Here is a 27,948-nt window from a genome sequence, read left to right as displayed (position 1 = left end):
AATTTAGAATTTCCAAATATTTCAAAAGATTTTGTGCTCAAAAACTTCTGATGTAGATAAAGAATGGGCCACCAATAGATGTTCATTGCTCTAGTGACTGAAGTGAACACATCAGAAGAAGAGTAAAACAAAGTGTAGTCTTTATTCATTGTTACTGTAATCACACAATTCAGAAGTAGCAGATTGCACCCTTCATGTGGACATGTAGGATTTGCAATAATCTTCACACTGGACAACGTTTGTCTTATTTCTAATCATTAGAACATTTGATAGACTCCCCTGTCCAATGTCTTTCTTATTATTTATATAATATTTTATATATTATTACTTAATATAAGACTGATGAAATTTTCCAGAACCTGAATCAGATCAGAACAAAGGAGGTGCTGTGTTTACACAAAGAAGAGGAAACGTTTCTGTTTTTTCCTTCCTGAAGGATCAACTGGAGAAAGACCTAATCACAATAGAGTTAAAAAAAGCTCAGATTTTCTGGACTGTTCCTAATGTCACCTTAGTGTCTACTGTATTTTTCTTTTCACACTGAGTTGTTGTCAAACTGGGCCCTCCAGAAACGTTTCCTCACTCTTCACATAACTTCACCTTTGGCATTTAGTGTGATGAATTCTTTACTTCCCAGTAATCATTGACATTCGGCTTCAGCACAGTTCATTGCATCATACAATTGAAACTGTTGCGTGTTGCCATCGAATTTCTCACAGATTTAAGTTTTAAATAAGTATAGTTTTCTTTAGGATTAATAAGTATTTCTTTTCAGACTTTTTTTTCAGTGTTTATGTTTTTTGAATGCACTTGTCCACTTCTAGCTTTTCTCCTTGTCGGTAGACATCCGCCCATCATGCCATGCTTCCCGGGTGTTCCTGAGGGCCTTCGTCTTCTCTGGGTCCACCACGACATAGTCCACACGTGTACGCCTGCCTCGTGCATGTTCCTTGCCTGAACTGTCCTGCTCGTTGCCACCGGTTCCACCTTCTGCTATGCAGCATCTCTGATCACACAAATATTACAAAATGCACATTTAGAGGGATTTGTGAATTAGCTAAATATAAAGCAAAGTGTGAACTTAATATTAGCTGAAGAGAGAGTGGTGACTCGGTGCCCACTTGTGGCCAAGGATAGTTAGACAAGTTTGAGCAACCTAAAGCATTATAAAAGGTAAATTAAATTTGAACTGTTTGAGTGGGTATGATTGAATGGCACTGTGGTGTCGTGGCCCAGTGAATGCCCAGAAAATAAATGAATGGAGAGATGTTGCTCTACCTGTCTTGTCGGTGTTGATCGTCCAGTGTGGAGGTCGAGGTCCAGGTACTCCACTTGTTTGTTGCTCCTGGATCGACGTTGCAATGGGCTGTCCACTCCGCCCTCTGAAGTCTGTTGTAGCATAAGTCTCAGAGACTGCATACACACAAACACAGAGAGTTTAGATACAACCAGATACATGGAAACAAAAGAGACATAAGTAAAGAAAGGACAACAAGGGAGAAGAAGAAAGTATCTGGTCATTAACAGACCTTAGTTTGGTAAATTTACATAAAAAACAAAACAAGGAAACTACTTTGAAAATGAATTAAATAAAAGTAATTTTTAAGCTTTACATTACCAAGAATATCTAATTTATTGTAGCCTACCCTTCCAAGAGCAAAGGGTGGCAGCAGAGAGGAAACACCTTAAACTTCCTGCTTCTCCCCAAAGAAGACCAAACCAATGGCCTGAGGGAGAGCAGAGCTAAGAGCAGGCTGAACAAAAGTGATTTGGAGGTGTTAGTGCAAGAGGCAAATAAACATTTTCTGGCGTTATAGCAAAGAAATATTAACATAACCAGGAGAAATGCAATATGGGAGGTCACCAGACGAAATTAAGAAAAAGTGTCAAGACATAAGAACAAAGGAAAAAATCACTCATAATAAAACTTCAGCATAGATCAGCTTCGTCATCAGTTTGCACGTGTAATGACATTTGCTTACGTTTTTGCAAACCTTTAATGAATCAGGATATAAATATTTAAGTGTTTCTGTTGCAGTAAAACACACAACGTGATTTTCTGATGAGCAACCCCTACGGATGTTTCTAAAAACCACTCCCTTCCTTCTTGTAGAACTAAAGACTTGGATGAAACGTCTTTGTAGAACTCAAGAAATTCTTCAAGAAACTCCAACAGTCCAACTGCCACTGTTTAAGCTTGCTTTCTTGGATATACCATGACCTGGATGACTGTGAGCCTTCAGAAACAACATGAACGACCGTTCTTGGGGTATTAATGTAAGTTTGTTTCCTGCTTTAAAGTGGCAATTCCAATGTCAGCTGTAAAGGTTTCTCAGTCCTCTAGGTCATGCTAAATCCAAAAAAAGTCCTGGTTAAGAAAACTGTTTCATTTGGTTTAGTTTTGCTCTTTTGGAATTTATACCTAAAAAAAGATGAGAAGTCAAGATGGATAAAGGGAAAGATTATAAATAAACAGATGTATGACAGAGCAAAAGATAATGAGAATACAAGGTACATTGTGGAAAAGAGAAAGGACATGGGAAAAAAGAGAAGGGCAGTTATTTACTGGCTCTCCGGCGCTAAAACTGAGGCTGGAGGTCGTCATTGCGACGTAGCTGTCATTGGGATCATCGGAATCGGAGGAAGGTGAGGAGCTGTGGGCAGAGCTTGGCCTGAAGCACGGACGACTGGACGGACTGACACACACACATAATAAACTTCATGAACATCCTCATTACTGCTTCTTCATTCTCAAACAAAGCTCCCAAACATGGTCAGTCAAATCTATCAAGAATTATTCAGTCAATTACAGAAAACAATTAAACGAACCATTTTGACAATTTATTATTTAAAACTAAGTTTTAAGCTATATATAATGGTGGGAAAAAGTTTTTTGAAACCCCATGCATTTGTGAATTATTGCATTAACAATCACTCTTAGGACTTAGGACACTCTAAGTACAGTCACAGACAAAATAATGAACAAATCCCAAAGCAGCTATTAACTGAAAATTGATTTGTTCCATAAAAATACAGAAGACATTTTGAGCATTAGGTCAGGCAAACTAAGATCAGGACAAGAAATGGCCATATATGCAGAGAAAACCGCCAAATGACATCACAGGAGCTCCAACAGCAAACTGGTGACCAAGGTTCCACCCACACTGTAAATGATTGACTTTTAGATCACGGCTTAAGGTCCTAAGGCTGTTAAGAAGCCCCCAATCAATGAGAGACAGAGGTTAGCCAGACATCATTGGACCCAAGCACCCAAGACCTGGACATTCAGGAATTAGAAGAAGATTCTGTGATCAAATTAGTTCAGTTTCCAGCTTCATCGTCCTCCTGCTAATGTGAGGCAAAGCATTATCTCGAGCATGTACAAAACGTATGGAGGCATAATCATGGTTTGGATGTTGGTCATTTCACTGTCTGTGATGGCACCTTGAACTTTGCCACATATTGTGTCATTCTCCAAACCCACATGCTCCCTTCTCTATGCACTGTTCTGTCCAGTTCCAAACTGAATGTTTCAACAAGATAATGCCCTTTGCCACACATCCAGGACCAGTAGAACTTGGCTGCAGAAGCACAGTATCCAGGTCTTAGAGTGACCAGCTCAATCCCCAGACATGAGCCCATTGAAAATCTGTGGTGGATTATGAAAAGACAAACCACAAACCAAAGAATTAAAAGTATTAATTCAAGAAGAATGGGACAAGATTACCCTTCAACTGTGTGAAAGGCTCATGGGGAACATGCCAGCCAGGATTAGACATCTACTGCGTGCTAATGGCAGGAGTACTAAATATTGATTTGATGATATGATGGTTTATTTTTTTGTTCAGTTTTTAACACATTCTCTGTTATGTGTTGCCTTTGATGCCAACAATGTTGAGAAGTGACACACTGAAACTAAAAATAAAATAAAAGAATTTGGTTTTGTTTTTCTTGTAAACAATAAACAAAATAAATATACTTTGTATTTGTTTGTGTGTCTAATGCAGCCACAACTTTTGAAACACAAAAAAAGATTTTTTTTTCCACAAATATTTGACGGTAACATTTCAGATTGTGTAAAATGGGTATCCAAAAACTTTTTTCCACCACAAATATACTACTTTCAGTACTCTTGCAGCACCAAAGGGTGGCAGCAGAGAACAACACAGCTTAAACTTCCTGCTTCTCTCTCAGACTGAGACATTAAATATTTAAGTATTTTGCAGTTTTTTGTTTCAGTGTTTCACACAAACATACTCTCGTGTGAAGGTTCGAGTAACAGGTGAGCGCACAGGGGGTGGGACTTCCTGCCAGTCCTGGAGTAGTGGAGTGATGTCCAGAGGAGCAGGTTTCACTGGGAGACCGAAAAAAACAAGGAAGCTGTTATTTTATATTCATCTTAATACAAAGAGAATTGCTAGTTTGTTGCATATTAATTATTAACCATGGCTTAGTGTTCCACATAATCCACATAAAGCAACATGGGAGGAGCTGCTACACATAGAGTGTAGATTTTTACATTAGCTTTGGTAAAGAGAGGCTAACCCTGGACCAAGTCCAGACCAAGAAGCTGTCCGATACAGACCCAGGCCTATAGCTAGAGGTTTAAGGGCTGGTGCAGACATGTCAACATAGTAACATAATAACGATCTTTCAAAGCAGAAGCATTGTGGCAAGTTTTTTTTCGATGCTTATAAACGGACACAATCCCTCTAAACCCTTTGGTTAAACTTGTTTTTTTTAAGAGGAGAGTTTTTGTGTGTTTTACTGCTGCAGTTTCACCATTGAGAGTGAGGTAGGTTTACTTTAGGATTTTATAAACTGGCTTAGAGCTACACACTCACAAGGACATTCAAACAATATAGATATTGATTTACCTTTAACTTATTCATACTAATTATAGATAGGCCTACTTACATATAGGGGTGGTTTTATGGTTTACCATGGTCAATCTGTCTGAAATGAGTTTGACTATGCAATGACAACACATCTTAATGGGAAATCAGAGTGGAGAATGTCACAAATGTCTCTTTCCTGACAACACCAATTTTATGCAGTTGCTATCCAGTGTTGGCTCTGCAAAGCAGTTCACGGATGTATGTTATTTCCTCTCACATGGTTTCAGCATGAATGTGCTAGTTGGCTGTTGGCTGCAGTCTTTGCAAAGCGCAACATTTGTCCAACATTTCAGCCCAGGCACCAGTGATGCGTATTATCAGAATTAGTTTAGTTCAGTTTTTATTTTACTTTACTTTACTTTTATTTTACTTTTTTTATTTTATTTTATTTTTTTCAGGCTTCAGCACCTTAGCATATATTTTTGCTGCATGTTTAGTGTTGGGATTGAGTTTAAACTACAGTGGGGCAAAAAAGTATTTAGTCAGCCACCAATTGTGCTAGTTCTCCCACTTAAAAAGATGAGAGAGGCCTGTAATTTTCATCATAGGTACATTTCAACTATGAGAGACAGAATGAGGGGAAAGAATTCCAGGAAATCACATTGTAGGATTTTTAATTAATTAACTGGTAAATTTGGATGATCCAGAAGAGGATTGGGAGAATGTCATATGGTCAGATGAAACCAAAACAGAACTTTTTGGTAAAAACTCAACTTGTCGTGTTTGGAGGAGAAAGAATGCTGAGTTGCATCCAAAGAACACCATACCTACCGTGAAGCATGGGGGTGGAAATATCATGCTTTGGGGGTGTTTTTCTGCAAAGGGACCAGGACGACTGATCCGTGTAAAGGAAAGAATGAATGGAGCCATGTATCGTGAGATTTTGAGTGAAAACCTCCTTCCATCAGCAAGGGCATTGAAGATGAAACATGGCTGGGTCTTTCAGCGTGACAATGATCCCAAACACATCGCCCGGGCAACGGAGGAGTGACTTCGTAAGAAGCATTTCAATTATATACTAATTTATATAAAAAAATGATCGCCCAAAACTTTATTTTTATTATAACCAAGTGCACAAGTTGTCCATCAAAACTGACAGCACTAGGGTCTATTGTCACCCTTCTTCTGTGTTTTGTAGCTACAGTGTCAACATCAAACTTACAATCAAGCAAAGAATTAAAAACATAGGTACCTCTTGTTTTATGAATCTGTTCTCCCACAGTGTGGCCATCCTTTCTTTCCATGCAAGTTTGATTGACAGAAATCCCTGAAATAAACAGGCACAAAATTACTCTTAAATTAGAAGAACTAAAATCTCCCTGCTAAAGAATGAATCTTGGTATTTTATGTCATATTATGTATATATACTCTTTATGTAAAATAACTTCTTAAAAGTGTTAAAACAATGGTGAATGCCGACCTCTCCTTTGTGGTTTCAGGTTGCGGTGGATCGGAGGAGGCATGGCTTCAACTTCACCTCCGCCACCGCTGATAATGGTATGTCTCCGCTGGGGTGGGGTATGGGGGGCAACGGGATTCAGCGGGGAGTTACGGAAGCCCATGTGAGCAGGTGGAGGTACATGCATCCCCAGAGACCCAAGGTCACCAGTGGCAGGGTTTGTGTGAGTGGGAACGGAGGGTATCAGAAGCGTCATCGGAACGTAGTTGCCATCTTGAAGTTGGGTGGAGGCGTCACAAGGAGGAGGCTGAGGCACCCTGGAAGAAGAGGTGAGGAAATCAGAAACTTCAAATTTCTTGAAAAGGCTCAAGTATTTAAGCTATACAAACATCTTGTGTTGTCTAAATAGCTAGCTTTTTAATGATTTAATAAACAACGAAGTCCACAACTCAAAGATAAAGCAAAAAATAACACCTGAGGGGACTTGACAATAATAATCTAACATTTTTTGCTTTGTTGTCCTGACTGACTTTAGTGCCACTGGCGGCTCAGTGGTGGCAGCACTCATGGGAACGTAGTTTTCATCCACATCATCATCTTCAGAACAAACACTTCCCAGGGGTACCATGCCTTTATTAAACTGAGAAGGAAAGATCAAAAGTTCAAGTGAACTTATCTTTGAAATGATGAAAGAGAACTATAAAAACTAAGCTGCAGAGAAAGTTTTAACTCACAAAGTAACTGTTGAAGCTGTCGCTGAACTCAAACATGCTTGCTCTGTCAGACCGAGATCGAGGGATGTAAAAAGAGTCATAACCTGAAAATATAGACATGAAACTTTTAACATTTTCATGGATAATAGTTTTTCATTAATAATTTGAGTAAGCCACTTGTGTAGCCAGCTCAGGGAGAACAGAATTGGCCAAATTGAGAGTGGTGTAAAGCTTTGATAATGAGTTCAATAGTAAAATGTTGGCTCCTGATAACCACATAGAAACTTAAACAAGTGTTTGAAAAGACGAACAAAGCTGGAATGCATCTGAACTACAACGACGTTGAAACATCTTGGTTATCTTCTTCTCCTCTCTGTATTCAGGGCTGGAGAGAAAATTGGAGGAAAAACCTCTTCTGTTATATTTTTTGTAAATCTGAATGCCAATGGGAATATACACTAATCAGCATGAAGTTGACATTGTCAAACATCAAGCTCTAGTATGTCTGAATATAGAGGCGTCTGTCCTAAAGAAGCCATTTGTCTGTGATGAAATAACAATGGAGAATAGTCTGTCAGTATTAACAATCTATCTAGAGAACTCTTGGAAGTCCATGGGACAAAGCTCTAGTGTTATTAATGAAACTTATGCCAATCAAACTGTGTTGCAAACAAGCACACATTGTTTCAGCTCTACGGTTCTAATCCCCTCAACGCTGCCAGTTCTGCATAATAAAACCTCTTTAAAGTAAGGCTCTGAGATTTCCTCTGAAGTACCAGCTTTAAAATCTTGGCAGCTATTAGTGAACGTGCAGTTTCCTCCAAAGACTCCTGCAGCCACTGGAATGCATGGGTTTACTACAGTTGAAACACTACAGTGAAAGAGATGGTCACAGCATCAAGCTTTCGTCCAGGTGTAGGCGATATTGCATAATTTTGGCTCTGCGATGTGTCACAGTGATTTTCAGGGTCATTGCATAAGCATTGGATGTAGATTTTGGAATAAAGGTTTTATTGTGAGTATACAGCACAATAATCTACTTCTTACCTCTTGTGTGGACTTTCTGTATCCACTGTAAGATTGGAAATTCAATTTATTTTTTTGAATGGAGAGGCTGAGAGCTTGACAACAAATGACCAAATGAAAAAAAAATATTATGCTGATTTTGAAGCTAAAGGGATGTAAGGATGTTGGGAAATAGATTTTCTTTGTTTTCTTGCCAAGAGTTAATGGGAATTGTAACCCAATACTTCTGGGTACATCTGCTGTCGTGGCCTCATCAACCAGCCCAGTCTTGGTGGTCTGGAGTGCTGTGTATCAGACCTGTGGAGCTTCATAAGCTACATCTGCCCCAGTCTTCATGGCCTCCTCCAGTTGTCCACTCCTACCCAGATGAACAATTCACCAACCTGCCCAAGATTCATGTTATACTCACAAACTGTCACATAGATCATCAGCTATGTGCTGTATTACTAGATCCTACATGTTTCCTTCAGCTTGATGTATGTATCTATGACAGAAGTTTGTTTATCTTGGTTCTCCTGTTCTTCATTTCTCTCTATTTTCTTTGTTTCTACCTGGCTGGCCTTCGGCAGATGGTTCCTCCATATGAGCTGGGTTCTGCTCAAGGTTTGTTCCTGTTAAAAGGGAGTTTTTCCTTGCCACCGTCGCCCTCAGGCTTGCTCTGGAGGTTGCAGGCTGGTTTTTGTGAAGCGTCTTGAGACAATTTTGTTATTGGTGCTATATAAATAAAACTGAATTGAGTCAAACGGACATGCAGTCTTTTCTTGTTTGTGTTTGTGCAATTGTTAGTTAGCTTAGTACCTGTTTTGGATAAGTCAACAATAGAGTAGAGTAATGTGTCACCACTGATTGTCTGCCTCTTTTTTGTATTCTCCTTCCTGCTAAAGCCACATTTAACCTACATATATCATTGTCATCAAATTGGAGGATTGTGATATTCTTTCACTTATGCAAATTACACAATAGTATTTATACAATAGTAAAGTACCATAAATCTGCTCAGCATAAAAAGAAAGTAAGCCAGGAGGGTCTTTTCTTACATGTCTGCATGCGTCCTGGGATTGTATCAGCGTTACTCCTCAGAAGATATCCTTCTCCATCCACATATTCCCTCCTCTTTGAGTCTGAGGTGATTCGGGGTAGAGTGGCAGAGCCTGAGCTCATCGAAGAACTCTCTATAGGTGCTGTGATGACTGTGGGTTTTGGCGGGCGTGGAGGGGGACTTGCAGTAAAAGTATGGAGCTCCACTTGGACTACGGAGTCTGTACTTGGTGTAGAAGATAGGTGACTAGGGTGAGGCGGTTGTGGGGTGGATGCTGGACGCGGGATCTGGTAACCACTGTTGGTGTATGAGTGTGCACTTGAATGCACATTGGAGGGTTCGTAATCGCTGAAAGGTATCGCCAGAGGACGCAGCTGGAAATCTAAAGAGTGTTTTCTGGGATGAGGAGAGGGGTGACAATGAGGTTGGCTGACTCGTTTCAGCAAGTCAGAGGTCATGCTGGCATCTAGAGATTGGCTGAGAGGGCTCGTCATGGTGGCAAGTGTCCAAGCTGCCCTAAAGCTGGGAGGTGAGGATGGAGGAGGCAGGCTGTCGTGAATGAGAGAAGGTGAGGAGGAAGAGGAAGAGAAAGAGGAGGTGGTGGAAATCGGAGGGTAGGGGTGGTCATTGTAGTTGGCTTCAAGAGAAGTGGAGAAACCTAATGAAGGCCTATAGATGGAGAGACACCAAAATAAAAGACAAAATTCATACAATTTACAAATCTGTATGAAATGTGTAGTTTGTACATTATTTTACTTAAAATAAGTAGTTATTTCCTTATGTAGTTTTATCAGGTTTCAAACAAAAAGCTCCAAACCTCAACAAATCAGAACTAAATCTGCCTGTAGGAAAATAAATTGAATTTTGTTGTTATAGTGAAGTGTCCCTTTTAGAAATCTCTGGATTTAATTATAGCTAAAACCCTAATCCCATTCCTTAGATTCAGCGCACCTGGGCCTGTAACTCAGTTTAACCAGCCACTTTAATACAGCTAAAATGTTTAACAGACGTATTGGAATGAAGACTTGATTTACCTGATGTGACTCTGGCAGTGTGATAACCACAGGTAATCATCCTCTGCATTGCAATCAGGCTCCATGTGTCGCACAGTCACTGGGTCATATGAGAGTGGGGCAGTCCCTGTAACCCTAGAGGTGGGAGCAGAGCCACTGATAGATATATTGGAAGTGGTGGTGGAGATGGAGATCAGAGGCCTTTCTGGAACTGTAGGAAAAAATGACCAAATGAGAGGTCAAATAACAAATGAATACCCTTGTGAGAAAGTTTGTCTATGGAAATCATGGGAAATCCAAAATGGATCTCTGTATACTGTATATTCTGTAATGGACTTGAAGTGAGTGGTGAGAAGTGTTTGCATGGGCCCATGAGGATGGGAGGAACATACAACTGAACAGACAACCCAATATCATAATGCCAAATATTCTGGAGGCAGTGTGGATTGAAACTGAAATAAATGATCCCAGACGTCTGTTGAAGTTAAAGGGTCCAATCCATAAACTATATATAAATATGGCCAATACGTCCTTCTGGTGGTCAAAATGAAGCTAGATGCAAATTTGGAGCCAGAGTGTGGGCAGTACGAACTGAAAGTGGAGCCACACAGAGCTGCGTTATCAATGACCTGCCCACACTTAGGTCCGATTCACTTGTGTTTTCCTTTAACACTGTGCCCTGCTCTACCTCCATCAGATACAAAGAAATGTTGGATTATACACATTATACACACATATATTTATTTATTTATTTTTCCAACTCTCTCAGTCCTGGTTGACCGCTTCATGGAGTGATTGGCAAGGCAATTGGTAGTATCATGATGTCACATCCTGTTCCTACAGTGTCAAAATGCATCAGCATTTTATCAATGACACAAATAATCCTTGAAAAAAACGATCCATCCACTAACATGGAAGAAGTGGACTTTATGACCCGGCCAGATGCCAGGGGGACCACTATTTGCTTTAGCTTCACCTCTGAGGAGCTCCTTCATACATCTTTACATACAGTCTATGCACAACTTTACTATAGCATTTCTGGTATATTTACCATTCTTAATTTCAAATATTTCCAATATTCCGTGTTCACATTTTCATAACAGTAGAAATCCTTTCAGTATGATGCAGTCCACTTTCTTATTTTACCATGAAACATTTTCATCATTGTCAAATATTAGTTTTGTTTTATCAAGATAGGTAGATTTTATGGTTGAGTTTCTATTGTGGATTACATTGTATTAGACTTTAAAAATTAACATTGTGGTAACTGATTTTTGAGTCTAATTTATTGTAAATACGAATTTCGTGTTTGGAAAACATGAATATTAGCATATACTGATAAATATATGGTCCCAGCAATAAACAAATCAAACAGAAATCCACTGATTGTATTTTAATTATTATCAGTTGTTCTTACAATGTTAAAATAATCTCTCATGTCAAGAAGTTCATCTTTCACAGAACAGGACCACAAAGTGAAAACATCTCTCCTACAATCAAGAATTTGACTCACTGACTGGGTCATTAACTTCTGAGATATCACTACAAAAGCTCAAATGAAGCTTTTAGAGTATAGTAATACCGTATTTAATATATTAAAATATTTTACACATCTTATACTTTGGTCACTGACACAATTCTCATAGAATTTTTGTGCAGCTTTCTATTTGCAGATTCTCACTTATTAGTTTTCACATTGACACAGGTGCATCCCACACACATCTGCCCTTTCTAAATGCATAACAAGTAGGTATTTTCGATCCGTCTGTATAAACTGATCTCTACTGTACCATCATCAGTTGGGTTGAAGCCACAGAGCAGGCAGATTGAAGACACCCAACGGTTCATGTCCTCTTCAGACTCAGCTACCAGGTACCAGGTCCTTTCCACTGTCTTCAGGTCGAAAACAAAGCTGCTCTCCAGCCCCCTCTTTGTGAATGACATGCCAGCATCTACCTGAATTGAAGGGGACAGTTTTTATATAAAAAAAAAAATGTAGAAACCCTATTTCCACACATTATTATCCAGTCTGTATATTACTTTCATTACTGAATTAGACTATACTTATCGAGGGATAAGACAACTTGTCTCTAACCTGTCCTCATCAGATCACAGCCCGACACTTACATACGTACATCTGAACTAACATGTGTAAACGGTCAACTTCAGCTGACATTTCAGATATGGTGAATGGTAAATAGTCTTTTACCTACAGTAGTTCTTTTCTACTTATTAGTACTTATTAGTACTCAAAGTGCTTTTACCATCAAAGTGACATTTGCTCACACAAGCAAACACATTTACATACTGGGAGCCCTGGGAGCAGCTGGGGAAACTGGAAGCAACTGGGTGTTCAGTGTGTTGCTCGAGGACAATCAATGATTTCCTTTTTTTTTCCCATTTCCTTACCTGTTCACAGAGGTTCATGTTAATGGTTCTTATTGGATTACGGGATTGCTGGTTCTTGTAATATTGTAGGACGTCCGGTTCTCCAGTCAGCCGGCCACTTCTCAACACAAACCAACGTTTCTTCCATGCCTGGAAATACAGACAGGAAAGTGAGTTTTTATTTTATGTATACATACCCTACTATTGTATTTGGCAATTAATATTGAACATGTCACTATTTAGTTTTTGTTGCAGCCCTAGTCCAAATTGATGGCCTATAAAAGGTGTCTTATTATAAAGGTGTAACACAAGAAACATCTCATGAATGGTAAAAGCAAAGAGCTCCCTCAAGACCATCCTTATTTTTGCAAAACATACTGACGACATTGGTTACAGACTGAATGTTCCAGTGAGCACGGTAGGGGCTATATCTTGGAAGTAGAACAAACATAGTTTCACCATAAGCTGGGCAAACACCATTTCACCATAAACCAGCCACAACTGGGTGTTCCTCACAAGATTTCTCTAAGAGGAATGAAAGAAAATAGCAGAGGAGTCATCCCAGATCCAAGGACCGCCTGTGGAGAGCTTGAAAAATGACCTGGAATTAGCAGGAACAATTGTTTAAAAGAAAGGTTATAGTAAATACTGCACTCAACTGTCATTTGCACATTCACAGTGCAAGATTCTATTGCTGAAGAAAAATATGCTGAAACTTGCTTAAAGATTGTTTGGCAGCATTTAAACAAGACCAAAACATTTAGATGCTATAATGTACATCGTGTCTGGGTATTCTGATACATTCTTGGTAAAAGTCTGCTGCCATCTACAATGATGAAGAAAAGGGTTGGACATTGCAGCAAGACAAAGATCACACACAGCAAAGGCTTTGTACAAAGTTCCAGTAAGCATGTTCAATGTTTTTCTTTTTTTCCTGTGTCATTCCATTTTATTACACATAACTTAATTTATGGACATCTATGGCTTGATTTCTGATTTCAGTATCTTTAAAAATATATTTACTGAGAAAAATGGTGACTTGTTCAATACTTATTTTATCCGCTGCATATTTTATATATAAGATAAAATTAAATGTAATGTGTACAGACAGGCCACAGTTTGTGCATCTGGGAAGTGTCCTGTCTGATGTGGTGGTGAGTAGTGTGGTAGCCCTGCAGGGGACTGTACTTTCTCTGTTCCTGTTCACCTTATACACCACTGACTTTCAGCACAACTCAGAGTCATGTCACATAACAGAAATTTTCTGATGACTCTACAGTTGTGGGGTTTATACACAGTAAAATCAGCATACCCAAATTATTAAAACACTTGAGGTGTTAAATACAGGATCAGAGTTTAGAGTGAGAAGTTTGGAGTTAATATTTAAACATTTACACCGAGAGGTTTGATTTATGTCTAGTGTATGTCTTTTTTAACACCAAGAATTCAACTCTTCTCAATTTGCTGTGTAACCTTTAAAATTGACCGGGTCCGTCTGCATCGCGCCGCGCAAGCGTTACGTATTTGGTCCGTCCTCCACTCGGCGTCAACACTCACCGGGCACGACACGGGCGCGGAACGGCAGCATAGTGCTGGCTTGCGAGCCGGCCATATTCACGCGATATCACAAGATCATGCGATAATCCCGGACGTACACGAGACCGCGGGATTACATTCCAGGCTTTGTCCTTTCTTGTATTGTCCTTATGGAAAGAATGTGTTGTATCATAAATGATTTTATGCTGCTCCACTTCAATTCGGCCATGACGTAATGTTGATGTGAAGTTGTGAGGCTTCGTGAACGTATTGTGTTTTATTTTGAAAGGGGGCGGAAGTGTTTTATGTTGATTCTATGTCGGATTTCTTGTCCTGTTGCAATCTGCTCTGTTGAGCTTGGCGCGGTTTAGCAACAGCTCCGTCAAAACTCGAACTGCTACGGAATGATAGCGTAATGTTGACCTAGCCAGTACAGCTGTGTACAAGAAGGCCTGCAGCAGACTCTACTTCCTGAGGAAGCTGAGATCCTTCAATGTGTGTAGTGCTGAAGATCTTCTACCAGTCTGTTGTGGCCAGCATCCTTTTCTCTGCTGTGGTCTGCTGGGGTAACAGCATTGCAGCCAGTGACACCAACAGACTGAATAAACTGATCAGGGAGGCTGGCTCTGTCATTGGCTGCACACAGGAAATTTTTAAAGTGGTGGTGGAGAGGCGGATATTTAACAAACTGTTATCAATCATGGATAACCCAGACCACCCTCTCCACCAGACGATAGACAGACAACTCTCAAAGAACGCTACAGGAAATCTTTCCTACCTCAATCCATACGCCTGTTTAATTCCTCATCTGGATGTGACAGATAACACTGGACATTATTCCTTTTCCCTCCTTTTATTCACTTTTATTCACTCACTCATTTCCATAATATTGTAAATGTTGTGCAAATAGCAGATTGGGGTTTTCCTGTTATATAGGATGTATGGTGTGAGTGCCTGTACATTGCATCCCAGTTTGGGATGAATGCCAGGGAGAACAAGCAGCTGCTAAGAGCTGTGATTTAGGCTTTAGGTCTGAGTGCATGGGCTCATGCCACTGGGCCAGATCTAACCTAGCGAGGAATTAAGGGGGCAAAGGCAACATACAGCATGAAGATCGAGACACATTTCAGTGAAGGGGACCCATGGTCATCCAGCACCTCACCAATTTAAAGCACCCACCAGCATCAGCAGCACTGCATGAAGTGTGTGGATGTCCACTTTCTTATGTTGCTTTTCAGAAGGATTTCTTCTCCAGAAAACAGCTTGAGGGTAAGTGATTACAAGAATACTCCCATGCTTTATTTGAGCTTATGGAAAAAATAATGAGAAATGCCCCCCAGGCCCTGCCTAACTCTGCCATTCTATAAAACAGATTGTTCGTGCCAAGCCAGCAGCTACCCTCCTAGATGTGCGAGGTGAGGCGATCAGATGGGAGAGGGAAGGTAGACCACCAGAAGGTAGGCCACGCAGCTTTTCAGTCCCCTCTATCTGTGCCACCAATACTTTTAGGGTGTCATATCAGAACAGTGGGCCACCGCAAACTGATTTGTCTGAGAGATGAAAAGATGAGAGATGAAAAGAGATGCTAAAGAAACATCAAGAACAGCTTAATCAGCTTTCTGCACACCTTCGGCAGCTACAGACCCCTCCCACGTGGTCCCGGCCTCCTTATAGTGGTACGCTGATCTGTAGACGTTGCCAACAGACAGGGCACTTTGCCAGAAATTGCGACAATGAAAGGGTCTCTTCTCAGCAACAGCACCCCCAGTCACGTCCCATACAAAAGTAAGCTGTATAGAATCAGCTGTTGGAAACCTAGAGCCCTCTGTTTGCAGGCCCACAAATCAGAAGGGGGCGTTGCAGGCTCAGACCATACAGTAGATGAACAGTTTATCTCTCAACTTGTAAGTCCTGGAGTGAAGGTCAAATGTCTACTTGATACCGGATCCATGGTCTCTACCATCAGGGAGTCATTTTTCCTTCAGCATTTTAGCAACTCTCCTAATGCACGCCCATGGTTAGAATTCAAAGCGGCTAATGGGCTTCGCATTCCATATGTGGGGTATGTAGAGCTAGATGTTGCGGTATTGGGTAAAGTCATTGCCAAGAGGGGGATTCTTATTGCAAAGGACCCCCCCTGGTGATCAGGGAGAGTTGCAGTCCCTATGCTTCCCCCATAGTCCTTGTGAAGAAAAAAGATGGCAGCCTGCGGATGTGCGTGGATTATCGTCAGCTCAATTGCAAGACACGCAGGGATGCTTTCCCTCTTCCCTGGATAGAGGAGTCTCTGGATGCTCTGTCTGGGGCACAGTGGTTCTCAACAATGGATCTGGCAAGTGTCTACAACCAGGTACCGTAGCCGAGAAAGACAGGGCAAAAACAGCTTTCTGCACACCTTTTGGCCTTTTTGAAGTCAACATGCACTTCAGCCTCTGTAATGCACCAGGTACTTTTCAGAGACTGGTGGAGTAAATCTTTGCCCTCAGCACTTTCAGATGAGGTGATTGTGTTCTCCTCCACAGTAGAAGAGCATCTGGAGCGCCTTGACACAGTGCTTCAACCTAAGAACCTGAAAGTGAAGTTAGAAAAATGCTGTTTCTTCCGTCCAGAGGTAGACTATCTTGGCCACGTGATCTCCAAAGAGGGAGTGACCACAGACCCTGGAAAGATATCAGCAGTATCAGATATGCTGACTTTTCTCTGCCCTTCATTCTATAAGTGGACTCCAGTCTTAGTGGATTGGGGCCGTGCTGTCTCAGGAGCAGAATGGTAAAGTGAGGCCAGTCAGAGAGGAACATGCCCAACTACAGCTCCATGAGACTTGAGTTCCTGCCCCTGAAATGGGCCATGACTGAAAAATTTCGGGAGTATTTGCTGGGCCAAAAGTGTGTGGTTTTGACTGACAACAATCCACTAAGTCACCTGAACACTGCAAAATTGGCCCAGTTGGCAGCATTTGACTTCTCCATCCGGTACCGTTCAGGCCGCTCTAATACAAATGCTGACTCCCTCTCTATGCAACATCAAAGCGCTAACCCACCCCTAGATCTGGGGACAATCCTCCCTGCCCTCCCAGAGTCCCTGAGGAACCAAAAGGCTAAACAGCCATTGCAGGTAACTCAACTGTCGATGTCTGTCCTCCCCTCTTACACTTCAAACCATCTTCTCACCCTTCAGCAGGCAGACCCGGTGTTGGGGCCCTTCCTCCAGTTTTGGCGCCGTAACTCTATTCCTGACAAGGCGGAACGTCAGACCCTCTCTAAATGGACGTCAATGGAATCGTGTGGTGGAGAAGGAGGGGCTTCTATATTGCCGCAACCTCCGCCCAGACGCTGGGGAAGAAACCAACCAGCTGCTATTACCCGCCTCTTTGAGAGGACCACCAACCTGGTCAGACAGCGGTGTTATTGGCCTAGTTTGTATAAGGATGTGAAGGACTGGTGTCAGAAGTGTGACCGTTGCACCCTGGTCAAACCGATACACCCTGCTATGAGAACACCCATGGGTCATCTGCTGGCTTCCCGACCAAACCAAAACCATAGCCACTGACTTTTCCCTGTTAGAACGTTCTCGCGATGGAAGAGAACAAGTTCTAATCATGACAGACGTCTTCTCCAAATTCAAACAAGCTGTACCTACCCGTGATCAGAAAGTGTCAACCGTGGCAGGAGTACAGGTCCGGGAATGGTTTTATAGGTACGGGGTGCCAGCACGAATACACTCAGATCAAGGCCGTAACTTTGAAAACTAGCTAATCCAGCAGCTTTGCTGTTTCTATGGTGTACAGAAGACACATACCACACCATACCACCCTCAGGGTAATGGCCAGTGCAAAAGGTTCAACAGGACCCTACATGGCCTGTTGCAAACCCTCCCATCTGATAAGAAAGTGGATTGGCCTAACCTTCTCTTATAACACCACTGCCCATCAAACCACGGATGAGTTAATGTTTGGTCAGGAATCCCAATTCCGTTGATTTTCTCCTTGGTATGATTCAGGATCAGGTCGGAGGTATGGTCAGTGATTGGTTGCGGGAACATGGAAGGCGACTCCAGACTGCCTTTGATGGTGCCAAGCAGCGGATTCAAGCAGCGGCTCGCCTCAGGAAAGAACAGAATGACCAACCGGTAGTTGGTGACAGCCTGACTGAGGGTGAAGTGGTCTACTTGCGAGACAACAGTGCTCGAGGCAGAGTGAAGATCACATATATATATTCCCAGCTCAAAATGTAGGTCACGGGACCACTCTACCTATAACCTATGACTGATGCTGGATTCCCGGTTAGCATACCTGTCACCGCTTCTAATCACGATTATCTTTCATATCAGAGACCGCAGAAATGTCACTGAAACAAAAACCTGCTGATGATAAGGCATCAAAAAAGAAAGTAAGGTGTTATTGTAAGTTACCTTGAATTGTGGTTTACTGAAGGAAAGGACATGACTCTGCCATAATGTGTGCTTTGTGGTGAGATGCTAGCTAATGACAGCATGAAGCCTAGCAAAATGAAACGGCATCAGGAAACCAAACACCAGGAAACTACTGGTGAAAACCAGGAGTTTTTTTGAGAGGAAAAACAATATGCTCTGTCAAAAAGATGCAGACATCAGAACAGCATTTGGGAGAGTTGGCAGTTTTTTACAAAAAGTCCCAGAGGCATCATTTGAGTGTTTGTCACTAATTACCAAGGCTAAAAATCTGCCTGCCTGAAAATTGTGGAGAAGTTGTGCGGCCCACAGGTGACGGAAAAGGTGAAAACCGTCCCACTCTTTGACAACATTGTCAAATACAGAATTGATAAAATGGCAGGAGATTGTGAAAATAAACTGCACAAAGTGTCAGACGAGTCTAATCATTAAATGTACAGTACATTCGATGATGAGCTGCAAAAGACTGGCTCATTTGGCTCATTTTTATATTTACTCTCTTTAAAAGAAGCCAGCCTAGGGTTAACTCGTTTTATCCTGGAAGTAATCACAGGGAGGAATGATGGGCTGAGATTTGGATCAGAATCATTTCAAACTCAGATTTCCCCACCAATATTTGAGTTTGAATTATTCTGAAATATTGATTACAGCTTCATTTGACATATGTGGACAAGAATTTGAAGTCTGACATGGATTCTCTGTAAATATTCCACTGCCATATCCCTGAGTTGACGTGAGATCACTATTTACCCCTTCTGTAAAGTGTGTGTATGTGTGTAAAACTACGACTTTTGTTATTCATGCAACACCTAAACCCTTATAAATACACATTAAAAAACAAAGCAGGCTACAATGAAGTTCCATGGAAAAACAGAAAAACTCAAAACAATATTTTAAAATTATATAAATTAAATGAAATGTGTATACAGCCCACTCAGGGAGAGATAAAAAAAGAATGGCTCCCAACCAAACGCAACTCGGTTCCCATCGTTCATGTTAATGAGCACGGCAAAAGATTTGGTTCGTTCATGAACGTCACAACTCTATAAGTTACAGTGGCAACAGTTGTTAAAAGTGGTAAATTTCATCAAGGCTTGGCCAACTAACAAGAGACTTTTTGTGCAACTGTGTGAGGATGAAGCGCATCAAACCCTGCGGTTGCATACAGAGGAGCGCTAGTTATCCCGATGACTTGTCCCTGTGCGTTTCATGGAACTGCAGGAAAAAACAGCTTACCTGGCAGACACTTTCACTCCTTATAACGAAACCAACAAGCGGATGCAGGGCCCTGAATCTAACATAATACGTCGCAAAGATGCTCTCAACGCTTTAATGTGAGAACTGGATTACAGGATTCGGAAAATGACCAGGGGGGAGCTACAGCAATTTCCACTGCTAATGAAACAGTCTGTTGGCACTGTCCGTGTGATATTACGCACCGAGTTCACACGGCACATGAACTCGCTCCACGAGGAAATCAAATCCGGCTTTGCCAACATCAAGGAATACCTGTCAAAGGAATCGTGGGTGATGGATCCCTATTTCCTTATTTCAGAGCTTGAGGATGTGGAGTACCTCGGGTGTGAAGATGAGTTTGCAGACCCTTCAAGTCAATTCAATGTCCAAAACATGCAGTTCAAGGGTCATTCTTCCATTCTACACTGCATACCTCTCTGAGACAGACTTCACTGCCCTTGAAACAGGCTTGATGTCCACCAGAACGTTAGACTGGCTGTCATGAAAATCATTCCTGACATTTCATCCCTGGTCAGAAGTATACAAGGTCAAGGTGGCCATTAGTTTATGAATGAACATGATGACATCGAGTTGGGGGAGGGGTGGTGGGGATTGAGCTGCAGAAGTTCTGAATTATTTTCACTACTAATCAAATATGCCACTATTATATGCCAAGGCAAGGCCACCTTTATACAGTTATTTTAAGTTTTGTGTTTGTGTTAAAGGGAAATGTTAAGTGAATAAAAAAAAAAAAAAACACAGGGGGATTACAAGGAAACAAGGTTGTGAACCACTGATCTACACCAGCATGAGGCTGATAGGAAGAGGGTCCAAGACAGCAGCCACCACGGGTCCCAGCTCAGCTAGGACAAGTTTCTCCAGGATGTTCATGACATCACATCACGTATCCATTACTGTCTAGTTGGTGTGAAGTGTTTACTGTTTGTCTTGACTGTGTTAATATTTAGTGTTTTTCTTGTGTTTTTTATAAGGCATTCTGAAAAAGGCATTCTGATAGTGATTCTGATTGTGATACTATAAAACGAAACAACCATACAGCTATATGAAAGTGCAGGCATTGTCCTTCTGTTTAAATGGCATGTGTGTATGTGTCAGTTAATTTCCACTCGTCTAACTGGCCAACGGTACTTTACAGGCCTTGACCTTTGTGGGTGTGTGTTTATGTGTATGATGAAAGTGCATGGCAATTAAATATTGTACAGCATGTTTATTCCAACTGCTTTCTCTCCAAACATAGACAGGAAGAGGAAGTAGCTGAACAGGAAATGCCCCTCAGAGATGCCAGAGATGCCAGTGTGTGTGTTTACCCCCTGTCTCCCTCACTTTGTTTGATGGTCAGTTGTTTCTTGGCAGTAGGGTGGCAGCAACCAGTATGAAAATATTTTCTACACCATTCTAGTTAAAGAAACAATTATTAAGCATTTTGAAGCTTTTAACTATTTCAGTTAGCTCCCTAGTTTCACGCTGTTAACTATGTAACCGTTATATCTGGTAGTTACTTTATCTTTAAATGGGACAAATTTCCATACTGTGGGTTAAATAAAGGATTATTTAATTTTACCTGAGTTGTTAAATTATGTATCTGATATACTTGGCAATTAGTACAATAAGATGACAGTTAAACCTAGCAATACAACTGCTAGATGCCTAGTTTAGACTATGCTGATTATGAAATAGTCTGGCAGTTAAGTAGTTCAGTTGAGTATTTACCAGCTACCTCTGCTACTTAGCTAGTTTATGTTTAGCAATGACAGTCATGTACTGTATAGGCCTATATAGGCATACAGTGTGACAAATTCAATTAAGCATGTAACAGTTCCACCTGCCAGTTTTAGCACGTTTATTTAGCTTCAGGAAATGCTTCAATAAGAACCCCTTTGCTAAATTAAGAAGTTTTAGGCCTTAGAAAAAACGGTAGGAGATTTGAACGTCAGTGGCAGAAATCCAGACTGGGAGTATTCTATCAGTCCTGGAAAGATAGTCTGGCCACTTATCAGTCTGCCATGTCAGCTGCAAAGAGGTCTTATTACTCTCATTTAATTGAGAATAATAGGCAAAACTCTAAACTGTTGTTTTATACTGTGTCTAAACTCACAAAGAGTGATCAGGTGGTCTGCTGCTCCCAATTGACAGCCCACGATTTTCTATTGTTTTTTAATGACAGGGTTGAGGACATCAGATTAAAAATTCCCCAGTCTCTTAATTGTGATTTCTTGTGTACTGCTATTCCACCTGTTAGCAGTAAACAAGGTCTTAGACTTAGACAGACTTTAATGATCCACGAGGGAAATTACTGTGTCACCGTAGCTTTGTTGCACATAAAAGTAGACACTCATAAAAAAACACAAGAAAGGTATTAAATAAAATAAAAATAAAAATAATAAAATAAATACTGTAATTTTGATTTTTGAGCTGAGTTGTTTGAGTTATCTAACGTTGTTACGGCAGCTCACTCAACAACTTGCTCCTTTCAATGTTAGGCCCTTATATTTTATCTATTTTGAATTTTTCATTGTCTACTGGGGTTTTCCCTGCCTTTTTCAAATTGGCTATAGTAATACCCCTATTAAAGAAGCTTGGACTGAATGCTGACTCACTGTCAAACTACAGACCTGTCTCAAACCTTTCTTTTGTCAAAGATGTTTGAAAAGGTGGTCTCAGAGGAGCTTGTGCAGTATCTATATGAACCACTTCAGTCTGCATTTTGTGGAAATCATTCCACAGAGACAGCACTGACGACAGTGGTAAATGACTTATTGTTAAATAAATAATAATGATCGAGCTTCAGTTTTATTGTTTGCGGTGGCTATTAGGAGTTGGCTGTCGAATAACTTACTGTTCCTGAATTCTGCTAAAAACGAGATAATGACTATTAGACCCTCGAAACTGCATCATCTATTTGATGATTTTGCTCTATCTCTGGATGACTGCGATATTGCAAAGACAGAGTGAAAAATCTGATCAGACCCTTGCATTTGATTTGCACATCAAGCAGGTTACAAAGATTCAATCTATCCTGTCGTCAAAGGATGCTGATTATTCACTCCTTGTGATCTCTCGACTCGATTATTACAATACCCTTTAGTCAGGATTGCAAGTCCTGTCGTATTCTGACCGGAGAGGTCAGAATATGAGCACAATTACCCCTGTGTTGGCCTCTCTTCACTGGCTCCCTTGTTAGGTTAGGGCTGATGTCAAGGTGCTTCTGCTAACCTTTAAAATTGTAAATGGCATTGTACCATCTTATTTGAATGAACTTGTGACCTTTTATGCACCTTCTTGTGCACTTCGCTCCCTGGGAACTGGTTTGTTGAATGTTCCCAAAGTCAGAAAAAAGACGGTTAGTGAGCATGCTTTTTCTTACTGCGCACCAATGCTATGGAACTTCCTCAAGACATTAGGCAGACATGTTCTGTTGAGGTATTCAAAGCAAAGTTAAAAACCCACTTGTTTACAGCTTCCTTTAAGACTTGACAGGCTTTTTTAATAGGATAAACTGTTCTGTTTCCTTGTCATTTTAGTCTGTGTTTTATGTCTGATTATTTGTTTTAACTGCTTGTAACTTTGATTGAAAGCACTTCATAAATAAAATGATTACTATTAATTTATACCTGTTAGCTTGTACAGACGTACAGCTACTTCAGTTAGCTAAGTGGCAGCCTTGCAACTAACTAGATAAAATCTTAACTGTAGTTTCTATTATGTGTCAAGTATTCATTGTTTTAATGTCTGTTTTATAGCTTATTTATATGCTGCCCGTGGTCCTTAAAAGTATATTTCAAAAACAGAAAATGTTAAGATACAGGTTTAGTAGGCATCATACCAGTGATAACAGTCCAACATAATTTTGGAGTCTGGTTGTTTGTTGCTATCACCACCATTTTAGTGGTTGTTTGACATGAAAACCCAGATTAAGAAAGCCTGAGTGGATCTGTGATTGTCTTATTTTACACACCATATATTTTTGTCATGAAACAGTAACATCACTAAGACTATGATTAAAACAAGTGAGGTGTTTTAAATGACCATCCAGTGGCTAAAAAAGACACTGCTATTCCATTTTAGCCACTTAAGTTTTAAACTTTTGTTTTAGCTACTTACTTTACTGGGCATTTCCTTCCTTCAGCTTAAAAGTAATATGAATAACCTCTGCCTACAACAGTCCCTCACTCGTCTCTTTTCGTTTTGTTTCCTTCTTTGACCTCCGACCCCAGCAGGAAGAGGGCACAATGGTTCTAAAATAACACTTCCTCCATCCTGCCTCCAAACCAAAATTAACACCAGACCTCAATAGAAAATGATCTGTTCTGTTCCTCATTTACTGATCTATTATTCATAAGGTTTTTTGCATATATTTTTCAGTGCAGTCTCTTCAGTGCTGACCTGTCACAACTGTAGACATATGACCCATGAGGCCTATCAATGTTCAGGCAGTAGCACAACTATAGCCTGACAGAAAACTAGCATAAATAAGTATGTAACAGTTGGCTTGTTTATTGGCTGTGTTTATTTGGCTATACAGTACAGCTGCACAGTTAAGTATCTCTATGAAGCTAGTTACCTGTATCTAAATGCCAGTTAGTGAGTTTAGTTAGCTAAAAGTTACTCCTGCTAGTCATCAGCTTTGTTCACCTTCATAGCAGACCCAAATAATAAATGTCCCGCTGATCAGTTTATTATTTAGGCCCGCTCTTGTATTATTCATAACATTCTTTGCAAATTCAGTGCTCAGTTGTCAGAACTGCAGATGACCATACACTTTCAGTTTGAGGGCAGTTGTTGTAGATAATGTAAGCATTTAAATTAAATGTCAGTTATTAATATATTTCAAAAATTAAACTGAAAAGCTAAATTATATATATCTAAGGAAAACTTCTGTTCCTTTATGACACTATAATGACACCATAGCCCAGTCTGTAAGTACTTTTGAAACTACATTGGTCTGCCATATTAAGTGGTGTCAAGCATCTGCTTCTCTGTGAAGTTGGGATGCATGAAATTGTCCTAAGTTTCCCAGTCAGTACTCACATTTCCCTGCTGTTCACCGTTCAACTTTCTCAAAGCAATCAAAAATGTTCAACTTTTCTGGAGCACGCTATTACGTGCAGATCCTGCTTTAACTAAGTTTGACCTTATGGGTGTGTGACGTCTGTTATATCATTCAAGCTTTCAGAATTTACCTCATCATTCAGTGCAGTTCTGTTCCAGCCTCTGGGTGTTTTTCCAAATCTTCTAAATCTTCAGGGAGGCCCCCTTCGAGCAGCCAGTCCCAGCTGAGAGTGATTAGTTTATTACATAACCCTCACACACAGCTTTCAATAGAGCAGGGAGTATGATGAGGTACACTTTACCCCAGTACTCAGTGTGACCATATGAACACATATAGCCTGCAGTTGCTATCATTATGGAGTGCTTTATGTGTGTGTGTTGACAGTAGACACACAGCTGACTGGTTGTGTGTGTGTACACACATCACAGTATATACCATCATAACTGAGTAATGTCTTTCTTCTTCCACTTTCACCTTCACCTTCTCCTTTGTTTTCGCTTTAAGGGGAAGGCCTACTTCTTTTTTAATTGAGGAATAAGAAACATCCAGTCTGTTTTGTACACTCTCTCAGGTTAAGGTGAATTGTGGATAATGAAGTCTTGCTTATTAAAGCTATTCCATTGTATTTTTATTCTGATTCTGCGTCTTTCATTATAATTTCTTCAGGAAGACCTCACTTTCTTCTATCAGTTATCAATTCTTGACATGCTGACACGCAGACATGCTCCCTCAGAATAGGAAGTATTTCACAGTAGAAGAGGAAGAGAAAGCATATGAATGAAAGAGAAAGAGACTGAGATGTGTAGAAGACAAATGATAGGAAAAGAGAACACAGTTCTCTGGGAATTGAAAGAAAGGAAGACTAGGTGTATATATGGAAACTAGAGACGAGATTACTTCAGCTCATTGGCAGGCATGCCAGCTATGCGGTGTGTGTGAGTATTTGTGCACTTTTACAGCTATCTTTCTGAGGACCAGTTTGAGTTTACAAGGCTGTTTGAGGGTTAAGGCTCGGTAAAGGTTACAATCAGGTTATGGTTAGGGTAAGATTAGACACTTATTTGAGATGGTTAGGGTAAGGGGCTAAGGAATGCATTATGTCACTGAATGTCCTCACAAACACAGCCATAAAAATGTGTGTGTCTAAGCTGCTTTCTTTACTAGAAACAAGGCGTGCTGCTGTTGCCTTGTGCAGATATGGAATTTAGATTTGTTGCTGAATTTATCCATCTGCCTTTATACTCTACATGCCAGTACAACCCAAGGTGCTCAGAGTTCCTAATATCCACACCCTGGCAAAAAGCCTAGCGGTCACATTTTTGGGATTTGAAAAATGCAAAGAACATTTCTGCAACACAGCTAGTTAGAAACACTTGTTTCTCTGACAAATTAAGCCAGTTCCTTGACAGTTAAGAATCATGTTGAAGAATGCATGTAAGATATTACAAATCATTATGAACTAATTCAAACGTTTCAAACTACTGGGAGTCCACACGACCAATCTATGAATGACATGGTTTCGTATGTTTATTAGTTTTTACTACAGCTATCTTGTATATTGTCTATGCGCCGTAGGTCCAGACTATGTGCTTTTATTTTCGAGAAACAAAATATTTTTTCTCCAGTATGTTATAATTTGAAGCACCAAAACCAGGCTAAACATTAGGGTAATTTTATGCTCTACAGCTGACAGCTGTGTTCTACTGCTTTATTGTTTTACTATTATGACTGTGTGACTTGCTCAGTGTGTAAACACTGATGAAACTGAGACTAATCTTCAAACTTAATTAAAAGCTGCAGAGGAGAGGATCCTTGAGCTGTCCTGTTGAAGCATCTTTGTGTAAGTCTTGAACAGGTCACGCAATAGACATTATTACCATTTTTGCTGGACTTTAATGCTCCACAGACAAAGGAAAAGTGAAGTACTCACGTAACGCCGCAGCTTTTTCTCTGGGGGAGACTTTCGCAGCCATCCTTCACACACCATGTCCCCTGTATCGTTCATCCTGATGAAAGTGCCACCTATCAATCAGTCAAAAGCAGTCATATTCAGCTGATGTGAAAAATCAGCCAATCAAAATCCAAGAGGCCTTTTATTTGTTCGACTACTGGTCACTTTTTAAGGTTCCTGATCTGCACTGACCCCTCTACACCTCTGGTCCCATCTACACATAGAGGAGCTGCTGCTTCTTCTCTGTCGTCGGCTGAGTCAACGAATCACGCCTTCTTCTGAGAGTGTTTCTTCTTCCTAGCACTCATCTCTCACTTCCCCCACGCCCCCTCTCTCTCTCTCTGTGATCATGCAGTAACCAAATACAATGCCTCAGTTCAGACATTCCTTTTTCATCTCCTCCTACTTTCCCTCCTCCTCCTCTTCTTTCCTCCCATTATGCTTCTGCTCCGTATAACTGGAAACTCCCCCAATGGATATGCATATGTGTGTGTCCAAAAGAGAGAATGTGTGTTAAAAAAAAGATAAATCAGAATAAATAATTGAAACTGGAAAAATAAAAACATGATATACATACATTTGCACCTGCAGTTCATTAGATACTAAAACATCCTAGCTTCAAGCTAAATCTTCTTTTAATATATGTTCTAGAATTCAGCATATACTGTACCTTTCCTTTTTCTTCAAAATATTTTTTATTCATGTATATAGATATAGATACATACACAGTTTCACATGCTATCTGCACACACCAAGAGCACAATCTACCATGAAAAAAGGGGTAAAGAAAAAAAAAGAAAAGCAAAAAAAAAAAAAAACAGGTAGCACACCAGACCCAATAACAAAACCAAACAAAACCAACCAGTCAACAAAACAAAGCAGCAAAAACACAACCAATCATTTCAACCACAACCAACTAAACATCTCATTTCATCTTCTAGAGCCTATCCAAGTAGCCAGCCTATTGCAGGGCTAACATTCAGTGCGTTTACATGCAGAGCTTAATCAAGCTATGCTCAAAATTCGACTTTCTTACTACAGTCCTTGTCCCAGTTTACATGCAGCTCAAGAAAATCGAATAACTGTTCTCCTCTTCCACACTAGGTGGCGAGATGTGTCTTTTCAGTGGGATAATACCACATTAATACGGCCCGATTTCCGGGTGACCTATTACGTGATATAATAAACAAGAGTCGTTCATGCGGCAGACCGGCATTTATAGTAAATTTTTTAATCTTGTACGTATTGTT

The 27,948-nt window shown here is 40.5% G+C and overlaps 1 protein-coding gene across 4 annotated transcripts; it reads right to left on the bottom strand.

The window, feature by feature from the left end:
- Window positions 1-118: 118 nt before the first annotated feature.
- On the bottom strand, window positions 119-27,028 carry LOC124998560 (GRB2-associated-binding protein 1-like). 4 transcript variants are annotated; one of them, XM_047572996.1, is made up of 14 exons: window positions 26,891-27,028; window positions 26,678-26,769; window positions 12,498-12,626; window positions 11,879-12,044; window positions 10,110-10,299; window positions 9,074-9,744; window positions 7,032-7,114; window positions 6,801-6,937; window positions 6,319-6,614; window positions 6,091-6,165; window positions 4,258-4,354; window positions 2,567-2,696; window positions 1,279-1,413; window positions 119-1,006 (listed from the first exon to the last, which is right to left on the bottom strand). In XM_047572996.1, the coding sequence occupies exons 2-14, from the start codon at window positions 26,750-26,752 to the stop codon at window positions 821-823; spliced, it is 2,370 nt and encodes a 789-aa protein (XP_047428952.1). In that variant the 5' UTR covers window positions 26,753-26,769; window positions 26,891-27,028; the 3' UTR covers window positions 119-820. The 4 variants fall into 4 exon arrangements, with proteins under 4 accessions (XP_047428952.1, XP_047428951.1, XP_047428956.1 ...); XM_047572995.1 differs by having other exon boundaries at window positions 26,678-27,016; XM_047573000.1 differs by having other exon boundaries at window positions 9,074-9,624; window positions 26,678-27,016.
- Window positions 27,029-27,948: the final 920 nt, after the last annotated feature.

Source organism: Mugil cephalus, chromosome 1, assembly GCF_022458985.1.
Source record: "Mugil cephalus isolate CIBA_MC_2020 chromosome 1, CIBA_Mcephalus_1.1, whole genome shotgun sequence".
NCBI classification, from domain to species: Eukaryota; Metazoa; Chordata; class Actinopteri; order Mugiliformes; family Mugilidae; genus Mugil; species Mugil cephalus.
This window is presented reverse-complemented; position numbering and strand designations above follow the sequence as displayed.

Excerpts from the sequence above, each read along its gene's own strand:
- LOC124998560 (XM_047572996.1), bottom strand. The coding sequence starts at position 26,752 with ATGAACGATACAGGGGACATGGTGTGTGAAGGATGGCTGCGAAAGTCT. Across the intron at positions 9,745-10,109 it reads CACTGCCAGAGTCACATCAG|GCCTTCATTAGGTTTCTCCA; the intron begins GTAAATCAAGTC and ends CTCCATCTATAG. Across the intron at positions 6,615-6,800 it reads AGGACAACAAAGCAAAAAAT|GGTGCCTCAGCCTCCTCCTT; the intron begins GTTAGATTATTA and ends CTCTTCTTCCAG.